Here is a 10833-nt window from a genome sequence, read left to right as displayed (position 1 = left end):
CCCCCCGTATGTCCCTTCTACCCCTCGGGGTGAGAGCACTGGGGGCCCCCCGTGTCCCCCCAAACCCCCTCATGTCCCCAAAATCCGCCGGGATACCAACGCTGGGGTCCCCCCGTGACCTCCCAAGCCCCCCGCGGGTTCCCCACGGGGGGCGTGGCCTCCCATTCATGCCTCCCGTGACGTCAGAGAAGGCGTGACCAATGGGAGCGGCGCTGGGGCCCGGCCCCGCCCCATCGTGCCACGAGCGCCGCCCCGCGCGGCCCCTTAAAGCGCCGCCGCCGCCGCCGCGCGTCCGTCCGTCCGTCCGTGCCTCCCTCCGCCCTCCCACCCCTCCGTCCGTCCGTCTGTCCGTCCTTCCGTCCGTCCTCCCGAGCCATGAGGAGGCTCGTCCTCCTGCTGTGCACCGGCGTGACCTGTTGCATCGCGGCGCGGGGCGCGGAGGCGGGAGGTGGGTGAGCGCGGTCCCACGCGGGACCGGGGGAGCGGCGGAGCGGGCTCTGCCCCGCCGGGGCGGGCGGGTTCGGGGGCGCTTTGCTGACCCTTCTGTCCCCGCTGGGCTCGCAGATGGCAGCGCGGAGCGTGTGCCGGCGCCGAAGCCGCGGGTGAGGTTCGGGGTGCGCTCGTCGCCGGACGCCGATGAGGATGGGTGCGCGATCGCCGTCGGCCAGCACCAGTGGCTGGAGGACTGCAAGTTCAACATGACAGCCAAAACCTTCTTCATCATTCACGGCTGGACAGTAAGTACGGAGGACCCCGGGCAATGCTTAGTCTGTCTGCTCAGAGGGAGCAAACTGCCCTGCACACAAGCTGTGTCTCCAGAATATTTCTCTTCTGGAATTTCTGTGGCTGCCCTGTCCCTGAAAGTGTCCCATGCCAGGCTGGATGGTGCTTTGAACAACCTGATCTAGTGGAAGGTGCCCAAGGCAGGGGAGTAGGAACTAAATGATCTTAAAGGTCCCTTCCAACCCAAACTTTTCTAGAATTCTATGAATATGTGAGAATTGTGAAAACTTTCCATGTTTCAAGCACTATGGTCTCTGCACCTGAGGTCTCTGAAACAAAGCAATGTGGGTCAGGCTTAAGAACTCTGTGAAATCACCCAACTCATTCATAACTGCACAAGGTCACTTCATAGCTGTATAACGTGAATGTGGTAAAGGGAACTTTGGATTTTTCCCTACAGTCCAACTAACTGACCACTATGAATGCAACACTTGACTTGACACGTGCTTAGACTTTCTATAATGGTAGCTGGGTGCCCAGAGCCCTGACGTCTGCTACGAGGTCTCCCTGATAAAGGAACAAGAGGGCACACAGCCTTTATCAAACTTTTTTTTCTGCTATTCATGTGGACAAGTGCGTGCCACAAGGGGACTTATCAGCTCTGCCAGGGCTTATGCAAACAGCAGTGCCAAGACTGGGGAATAATTTTACAGCCCATCAGAATTTCTGGAAGTCTTGAGAAAAAGAGCGATAAGGTGCCACGTAACGAAAGCTTCTCCCTCCTGCCTTAAAAGGCAAGTGGCTAATTACAGCCAGAGTCTCTCAAAACCTGTTTTTCTTACTCCATTAGTGCAGTGCTGAGAAGTAGTGGGGCTTGCAGAGGAGCAGCATGCAGCTGGAACAGAATATGTAAATGATATACAAATAGCTTAACTGTGAATGCGTCATCTTGGTCCTGCAAGCTGGAAACTAACACCTGAATCTCTCTCTAGATGAGTGGCATGTTCGAAACCTGGCTGGACAGCTTGGTGTCTGCTCTTCAGGAGAGGGAGAAGGATGCCAACGTGGTGGTGGTGGATTGGCTCTCTCTTGCCCACCAGCTCTACACCGATGCCGTGAACAACACGCAGGTTGTTGGAAAAACCATAGCAAGGCTGCTTGACTGGTTACAGGTAACATGAGTGGAGAGCAGCTTCTGTTGTAATGCTCCATGAGGGACTGTTGCACAAGGGAGAGCCTTCACCAGCTCCAGGGTGCACCAGTGGGGCAGGCTCTGGTGTAATCCCCACCCCAGGGCTTGGCGGGGTGCTGGCTCATAGCTGAGGTGCTGCGCTCAGCGCGTGCAAGCGATACCCTGCTTTCCTGGGAGATGCTGCCTCACAGGTGCTAGGATCAGTGATGCTCAAGTGGATTGCAGGTTTGGAAGTCCTGCCTGAGCAATGTGAACTCGGGATTTGGGCATTCAAAGTCAGTGCTGGCTTAGCAAGAGGGTGGGAAAGGAGAAGGAAAGGCCCACGGTGCTGCGCTTGGCGCCTGAGGCCACAGCCAGTGCTGAGGTCTGGTGGCAGCTCCCTGGGGAAAGGCTGCTCCAGATGCTGCCTGAACAAAGGATGTCATAATTCGGGTTGGAACATGGGTAAGCCACAAGTACCATCCAGACCATCCTACTTGCCTTGACGAAATGTAGAACGAAGCATGCTTGTCTGCCCCCTCCCTCCAATCTCTTCTTGGAGTTGGACTTCATAGTCACGCAGACAGGACCAGCACCAGATGCTCTGAAAGGCAGGGGGTCAAATGACCATATCTTTTTTTCCTTGCAGGAAGACCCACTCTTCCAGCTTGAGAATGTGCACCTGATTGGGTACAGCCTGGGTGCCCACGTGGCTGGCTTTGCTGGTAACCACGTCCGTGGGACTATAGGCAGAATTACAGGCAAGTGCCTTTTTAAGCAGTCTCTTACCTTTCCTTTGTGGCAGTGGGTTTCCCCGAAGAGGCTCATTTCCTGTGTTGCTGCAATGTTGTTTTGGCCTTATTCTTTCAGAAATTACAAGTTTCCTATCTGTGGCAGCAATAGGAAGCACAGGTCTCTTCACATTAAAAATATAGCAGAGGTTTGATAAAAAAAACTGAGGACAACCTGATCTTGAGTTTACTTGGAGTTATATGTGGGTTCAAAACAAGTCCCGCTCAAACTCTTGCTGTCCAAATCCTATGCCTTTGAGTGATACTGTTTTTGTAATTGTAGCTCATAAGCTAATGGAAGTGAGAGCTTCTGAGTGCTGTTTGTACCACGGGATGTCTGAATAAAAATAAAAAAATCACACAACTCTAGCCCCTCATTCTGGAACTAATGGAAGAGTTTGCTTCCAGCTCCAGGGCAAAGCTGACTTCTACAACTTAGAGCATAGTGCAAGGGATTGAATTAAGCATTTAAATGTGACAAGGGTAGTAAGAATTCCACAAAGCCTAGAAATTGCTACCTGTATTCAGCCAATCAGGAAAAAAAATCACCTAACAATCAAGTTGGAGAACAGTTCAGGAGTGCAGCTTCAGGTTGGGGGGGGAGGCTCAGGGGTTAACAGAGCATCCCAAACCCATCATGGGATCTCAGATGCAGAGATTACCTGGCTGCTGCTTAAATTGTGTTAGTCCCTCCAAATGTTCATTCTGAAAACAGCCTAAATATCTCTGAGGCAGCTTTGTCTGCCAGCTGTCCCTGGGGTGCCAGACCTTGGAGCTGCCTCTTGAAGTACCTCTTCACTGTGACCTGGCAAAAGCTCTTTGCTTCTAACAGGCACTCTGAAGCCATCTTGGTGCTACCATTGGGTTGCATTGCCCCAAAAGTGCTGTGAAGCACTTTATTTGTTCCCTCAGTGAGCCTGCGGTGAAGAGACCTTTGGGGACAGTACCAGCAATGGGGCCTGGGACTGTCTGTGCATCGCCTGGTGAGGAGAGCTATATTCCATATGAAATAACCCAGTTTTTCACCTGGCATCTTGTCTCTGACTCCAGGCTTGGATCCGGCTGGCCCCATGTTTGAAGGAGTGGATCCCAGCAGGCGCCTCTCCCCCGATGATGCCAACTTTGTGGATGTCCTTCACACCTACACAAGGGAAACACTAGGTGTTAGCATTGGGATCCAGATGCCTGTAGGCCACATTGACATCTACCCCAATGGGGGAGACTTCCAGCCCGGCTGTGGTCTGAGTGATGTCTTGGGAGCCATTGCTTATGGGAGTAAGTTCTCGTTACGTATTTTGCCTCTGGTCAGTGTAGACTGCTCACAAACAGACTTGGGTTGATGGTGGGGGATGATGTGTTTTACGAAAGGGGAGAAAACCATTTTTTCCTTCTAAACTCTCTGTACTGCTGGAGATAGTTGCTAGAAACTACACATGGTTTTATTCTGAAGTAACACGTTCTCGCTGCAACACCTGATCACAAAATGTGGTCTTCTTATGCTGGGACTAGAGTCCTCTTAAAGCTCCCTTCACGGTAGCGACTAAGTGGACAGTCTCCAAGCATCTTCCACTGACCTCTTGAATTGCTACTATTTGAAACATTTGGCCATGGTCGGCTCACGTTGGGCTACCAAAGAGGCTTAGCCCAACTTCACCTTACCGGCTGCTGGGGGGTGACAAATGCTTAAACCGAGCGTATCCCTCGCAACTCTGCTTCCCCAGCAATCGGTGAGGTGGTCAAGTGCGAGCACGAGCGGTCTGTGCACCTCTTCGTGGACTCCCTGGTGAACCAGGACAAGCAGAGCTTCGCGTTCCAGTGCACCGACTCCAGCCGCTTCAAGAAGGGCATCTGCCTGAGCTGCCGCAAGAACCGCTGCAGCGGCATCGGCTACAATGCCCGGAGGATACGGCACAAGAGGAACAGCAAGATGTACCTGAAAACAAGGGCTGACATGCCCTTCAAAGGTACGCTTTCCCTCTTGGGAAGAGTGTGGTCTCACCTGTAGGAGCAGCCTCCCAAAGTCAGCGCGGGGAAGGATGTAGAGGTGGAGGAGCAGCATCGCCTCAAAGCTGTGCAGCTCCAGGCATTAATGTTCTGCTGTTACCTGGCTGCACGGTCCTGTGGCATTGCTGGGCTCCTTCCTCTGTGTAAAATCAACAGGACCTGGCCATAAGGGCACTCTGCCTTTTGAGCAGGACTAAGGTTTAAAAGTCATACATGAGCAAGTCTCAACCTTAGAGCAGTGTAAGGTCTGGGCAGCCTTCCCCAGAGTGGACCTTCTGCTGCTGTTGTGTAAAAGTCAAATTCATAATCAGTAAGGGCAGAAAAAAGTCATCAATGCTGTCTCAATAAAGGACGGGTCTGGCTTTTGTCCGCCAGCAATATTTCACATGGAGCAATGCTGAGCAATGTTGTCTCTCAAACTCGGTTCCATCTCTGCTCTCTCCTTTCTCCCCAGTCTACCACTATCAGATGAAAATGCATGTCTTCAGCTACAAGAGCTTGGGAGAGGTTGATCCCACTTTCTCCGTCACCCTCCATGGCACCAATGGAGAATCTGAACCCCTGTCCTTAGAAATGTAAGTAAGCTGCCCTGTTGTGTTTAACTAAGTAAGAAGGCCACAGGGACTAGACAGGGTGGAAGCATTCTTTTTCCTCTTCTAACACTAGCATTGCACCCCAGCCTGGCAGCCTCACTTCATCACCATTCAAAAAAACTTTTCATCCACTAAGTTAATTATAATTTTTGGCTGAGAAAACAATTTGATGTGCCCAGTCCTCTACGCATGAGCCTTCGCAGCTCGTTGCTGGAGTACTTCCTCTTGCTTTTCCCCTCTACCGTTTGGATACAGCCTGAAAGCACCCATGTCTCTGGAGGCATTGCTGACCTCCTTTAGCCTCTCCCAGGAGAAAGACAAGGCATAAAATCCACCTCTAAGCTATGGAAGTATGGCTGAGCTAAATACATGATGCCTTGTGTTGAACCAGCTATCTGAGCTCACTTTCTTTAGTGTAATCAGCAATTAACTGGTGACGGTTGAACATGCAACCCTTGATAAGCTGCAAAGGGCTCTGTTTAACTTCTTATGTGGAACGAAGGAGCACCTGGCATGCTTCCATAAGGAAGAAATGCTGAGTCTCTCCTTTTCTTTCAGGCTTGATCTAATTGGCCTGAACGCCACGAACACCTTCCTGGTCTACACTGAAGAGGACATGGGTGAACTTTTGAAAATAAAGCTCACCTGGGAGGGGACATCTCAGTCATGGTATGATCTGTGGAAAGAGCTGAGGAGCTACTGGTATCGGCCCGTGAATTCCACCCAGGAGCTGCATATCAGACGAATACGTGTGAAATCTGGGGAAACACAACAGAGGTAATAATTGTGCTAGGCTGCACGTGAACTGGCTCGAAACTTCAGCCAAAAGGAGAAATGTTCAGGACCTAGCAAAAAAAAGTTGGTGTTCTGAACATAGTTGGTATCTTGAGCTGCCTCTCATTTTTAGTGTCACCACTCCTTCAAGGTGTAGGAGAGCGGGTCACTGGCCAGCACAAGGTTGCAAACTAAGCTTTATGCAAAACTGGTCACCGCAGATCAGATCTTTTGCTTTATTTAGATACTGTGACATCCCCTGGGGACTAAATTAGCCTCCTTCAAGGTGGCTTAGACGACACTTGAAGGGATAAAATACTAAGCATTGAAAATACAGAAACTTGAGTGGTCATGGCTATTATTTCCAGGCATAAGGTTCTGATTTGGCAGAGCAAGTTAGACCTGAAACTGCAACCAGTAACATAGTGCCATCAACCCTTTAAGTACTATATTGATCCTTCTGAGGTCTGACAGGCGGATTGGAACTAGGGTCGCTTCCAACCCCAATCCATATCCTTAGATCATAGAATTGGCCATAGAATTCTAGAGGAAGATTCCCTGCCATGACAGAGGTTGGAACTAGGTGATCTTTAAGGTCTCATCCCACCCAAATCATTCTCTCATCCTATGATTCTGTTTGCAACTGGAAAACTACCTGAGCATCCAAAAAGTTTTAAATCTACCAAGCATGTAGCACTGCACTCTCACATCATGTGTTAATGTTGTTCTGAAGGTAACCCAGATCTGTCAAAGAGCAGCAGTTGACATTGACAAGTTCCCAAATTTCTCAAAACTTTAAATAAGCATTACCTATCATCTGAAAGGTATTGTGCATCCTCGTTTCTACACTCTACGAAACATAGGGGTAGAAGCAAAGTAGAAGCAAAGATCCCCAAATAAATTCTGAAATAGGAAATAAAAACCCATTCAAAATGCTAATGGTGTATCAAGATGCTCTGTGGGATGCATGTTAAATCAAACAACTTGTCTTAGAACTAGCTGCAACCCATATTACTTGTTATTTGTTAATCACGGAGACAACAGTTCACCTTCTCTTGACTTCTGATTCCTCCTTGTAGGTTTGCTTTCTGTGTGGAGGATTCCCAGCTAACCAGTATAACTCCTGGCAAAGAGCTCTGGTTTGTGAAATGCACAGAGGAATGGCGAAAAAGGTATGGAAATCAGCCAACAGAAATTCTGTCTGATGCGTGTGGCTGTGCTGGGATGAGTGGAGCCTTTTGGGTTTTTTCACTCCTGGAACCTGTTTTTCTTTCAAGAAGGTTAATAAATTCTAGCCCAGGACTCACGGGTATTAGACTTAATTTTAATGTGTGCCGTAACTGTTGCTAACTAGATGATGTTATCCTCCCTCCTGACCTTGGATTGTCACCTTGTACCCTTACATGTTTACTACCAAATGGGTGCAGCAAAATCCTTGGTCCTAATTGTGGTAGTGGCTAAAATGAGGTTCTGCCAATCCCCAAGATCTGTGTAATAGTGGGAAGTTGAGTAGAAGTATCTATTAACTGCCCTGTAAAACAGGGGGAAGCTGGGAGGAGTGCAGGAAATTGCCTCGAAGACTGTTTCAGCCTGGTGGAAGACCTTGAGCTGCTGAGAAATCCCTTGATTAAAGTTTGAGGTCAAGTGCATGAGCAGGACAGAGCTGAGGATCTGCCATGGTGTTACAGCAGTGACTCCTATGGCTTCCTCTCCAGCCACGCTGATCCCCTCAGGTTCAGGAGGGTGCAAACTCTGCCACTGACGAAGCATCTCAGCCCTGCTTAACCTTTTGGGGGACTTCCAGGCACCTGGATCAGTCCTCAGAGCATGACTTCCAGAAAGTCTGGTCCCAGCAGTGACAACTTGATTGCCTCAGATGCCTCTGGTCATGTTTTGAATGAATGAAGCCCTGTTCATTTGTCTAAATGATAGTTTCCCCTGGATGAAGCCCAGCCTTTTGCCCTCTCCTAAAATTTCAGTTTGCAAACTTAGAGCTTTGTCACTTCCAATCCAGAGGACAAAGTGCTTGCTAGGACTAGCAAAGCCCTGGGGAAGTCGAGCTTTGCACAACCCTCCTGAGCAGCAGAGCTCAGCTCAGAAGTGTGAGCTGGTCCTATTCCAGGACCAGTTCTTGGCAGAAACCAGCAAGCTGTGCTACACACAGTAGCAAACCAATCTGTGAATGAAACCCCTGTGCAAAAACTTGTTGCTCTGCCACAAGTCCTGAAAGATCAAGTAAACATTCCTGCAGGTACAATAAAAGGCTGTTTCGATATGCTACTCGGTAACCCCCATAAAACAGAATTGCTGGCAGATGTGCCCTGCCTGCTTGCTCATGGAGTGCAGCTTGTGCACGAGGCAAAGGGGCTGAGCTCAGCTCCAGCACACCACTTTTTTTGCTAGGAAATGGTCAATCCTCCCAGAAATGACAAGCGATTACTTGCTGTTCAGCTCTCAGTTTCTGCCAAGTCAATGGAATATTACAGTTCCCTGTTTGGAGACTGAGACTGCAAACATCTGTCCTCTCCGAATGGAGCTGCACAGGCAGAGTCTAGCTAAAGCCCTGTAATTTCTGTTTGCAGCCTGCATAATGTCTGCTTGAGGCTCTCACTGAGTAGCTACTGGGCGAAATGTGGCTTTGACAGAATAAAATACCAGCCTGTACTGTCCAAACCTGTTCTTAGCACCCCAGAGGTTCTTAGAAATTCTTTGTTATTCCTATTAACTTCTGCATTTAACTAGGAGTTTTTTCCCCCTGTCTGCTTTTTCCCAGATCTGTCTCAAATCTGCTCTGAAGACTTCCCTAAAGACTCACAGCCAAGCAACCCAGATGCATGAAGACCACGCAGGTGGCAAGATGCTCTGGGAAAAAAAATCTGGCTTGGTAGCACTTAAAGCAACTAACTCTTCTGGAAAAAACAGCTTGGATTGGATGCAAGAAACTGAGGAGCAATTGATGGACCTTGGTCCTAGACCTAGAATAACTAAAACTCCATCCTCCCTTTCCCAAGGAGCCTGGTTTGTGTGTTTAACCTTACCTTGACCTGTTACACGCTGCATTTTTCCTGCCCTGCTCCTATTAACCAGGACTATGCACGGGATCTTCACACACCCAGACCTCAGCAATGATCTTCTGGTCTGCCTGCCAGTGGAGTTGAGAGGATAAATAACCACGCTAACTGCCCGCCAGGCTGCGGGTGACAGAGCTGCTGAGAGCAAACAAGCGCCTGGCGCAGGAGTTACCGTGGGTCCAATAGCACTATGGGCTGTGGGAAGGTGTGACCAGCACAGGTCAAGTGTGTGGGGTTCTTCAGGGAAAGGGGTGGGAGTAAGCACAATGCCACTTAACTTCAACTTGTCTTTTGCTTGCCTTAAAAATAGTCTGTTCCGTGTCTGGCCGATACCGAAATCTCTGTATATTACCTTGATAGGATGGTAGTGCTCTGTCCTCCCTGTGCCTGGGGCACAACATGGTGCACGTGTGGTGGTGGTGGTGGCAGCTGCTTCCTGGTCAGTGTCATGCAGTGAGGCTGCCCAGTCACACATGGGGATCCCTTTCTAAGAGGCAAAGAGCAGCTGCCCTCCTGCTGACCATAGGGGATGGAGGAAAGAGATGCACCGTGCTGCTTCAGGAGAGCTTTGCACCAGTCCTTTTAGCTGCTGAGGACACGTTCCCCTCTGCTCAGATGCTGTTGTAGTACCAATGCATAATTAAGATCTTATTTTTTAGTAAAATATTTAAACGAGCCAAACAGCCAACCTCCTACCCTGATTGCTACAACATCCCAGTTGGAGTCCCTGGTTCCAGGTGATCTTGGCTTTGCTTTGAGTTTGGCAGACTCCACAACTGTCACGTTTGCTACAGCAGAGTGGACCTTGTCAGAGGTGAACTAGGTTTTGTTTTGCTTGGTTGGGTTTTTTTTAGTAGTGGGGTTTTTTTGTTTGTTTGGTTTGGTTTGGTGGTTTGGTTTTTTTTAACCTTTTTTTCTTCCTAAGGAGAATGGTGTGACAACCGTTGAGCTTTTGGCATGCAGAAAGCCAGTTTCAAAAATGGTGTTGCCAGGTGGTGCACTGAGTTCTGAAGACTTAGCAAGTCCTTGTGAGGCCTGCAGATCTCTTAAGTTTTTATAGAGCTTCAACCCAACCAAAGCAAGCACATTTGGGGATATTTTTTTCCATGGTTTTATGCAAAGGCTTCAATAACTGAAGCCTTTGGTAAGTGTCTGTGACTTGTCACCGTGCCATACTTAGAGCAGTTTCAAAGCCCTATTTGTATATTGTGGTTTTTGTATGACTTAAAACATAATTTATTTCTCATATTGTACATATGTAAACATTTTTAAACATTTTGGTTTTAAGTAACAATTTTTATAAGCCTTAAGACAAAAAATAAAGGGCTCTGTAAAAATAAGTGAAGTCTTGTTATTGATCACAGAATTTTTTAGGTCGGAAAAGCCCTTCAAGATCATCAAGTCCAACCATTCCCCCAGCACTGCCAAGGCCACCACTAACCCATGTCCCCAAGTGCCACATCCACATGGCTTTTAAATCCCTGCAGGGATAGGGACTCACCCCAGGGATAGGGACTCACAGCCTGCAGCCAGGCACCCTCCTTGAGACCTGCAGCCAGGTAGGTGCCCTTAGCCAGCACCTCCTCCTGACTCCTCCAGGCTGTGTTGCCAAGGTCAGATGGTTCTCTCCATGCATCCACCACTTGCTGCCTCCAGTCACTCCCCATCTACTCCTGCTTTGTAGAGAGGCCCATCATACATTAGGA

General features: G+C 49.0%; 1 protein-coding gene across 1 annotated transcript; it reads left to right on the top strand.

Annotated features, from left to right (window-relative positions):
* Window positions 1–308: 308 nt before the first annotated feature.
* On the top strand, window positions 309–10467 carry LIPG (lipase G, endothelial type). Its single transcript, XM_032676331.1, has 10 exons — window positions 309–448; window positions 565–737; window positions 1716–1895; window positions 2544–2655; window positions 3736–3960; window positions 4407–4649; window positions 5144–5264; window positions 5841–6059; window positions 7136–7228; window positions 8830–10467. Exons 1-10 carry the CDS (start codon window positions 376–378, stop codon window positions 8849–8851), a joined length of 1461 nt encoding a protein of 486 aa, XP_032532222.1. The 5' UTR covers window positions 309–375; the 3' UTR covers window positions 8852–10467.
* Window positions 10468–10833: the final 366 nt, after the last annotated feature.

Source organism: Chiroxiphia lanceolata, chromosome Z (assembly GCF_009829145.1).
Source record: "Chiroxiphia lanceolata isolate bChiLan1 chromosome Z, bChiLan1.pri, whole genome shotgun sequence".
Classification (NCBI taxonomy): domain Eukaryota; kingdom Metazoa; phylum Chordata; class Aves; order Passeriformes; family Pipridae; genus Chiroxiphia; species Chiroxiphia lanceolata.
The sequence above is the reverse complement of the archived record's forward strand: the minus strand, read 5'-3'. Positions and strand labels throughout refer to the sequence as shown.

Bases quoted from the DNA above. Each gene is read 5' to 3' on its own strand.
- LIPG (XM_032676331.1), top strand. From the start codon at position 376: ATGAGGAGGCTCGTCCTCCTGCTGTGCACCGGCGTGACCTGTTGCATC. The intron at 1,896-2,543 runs GTAACATGAGTG...TTTTCCTTGCAG, and splicing joins GGCTGCTTGACTGGTTACAG to GAAGACCCACTCTTCCAGCT. The intron at 3,961-4,406 runs GTAAGTTCTCGT...CTGCTTCCCCAG, and splicing joins GGGAGCCATTGCTTATGGGA to CAATCGGTGAGGTGGTCAAG.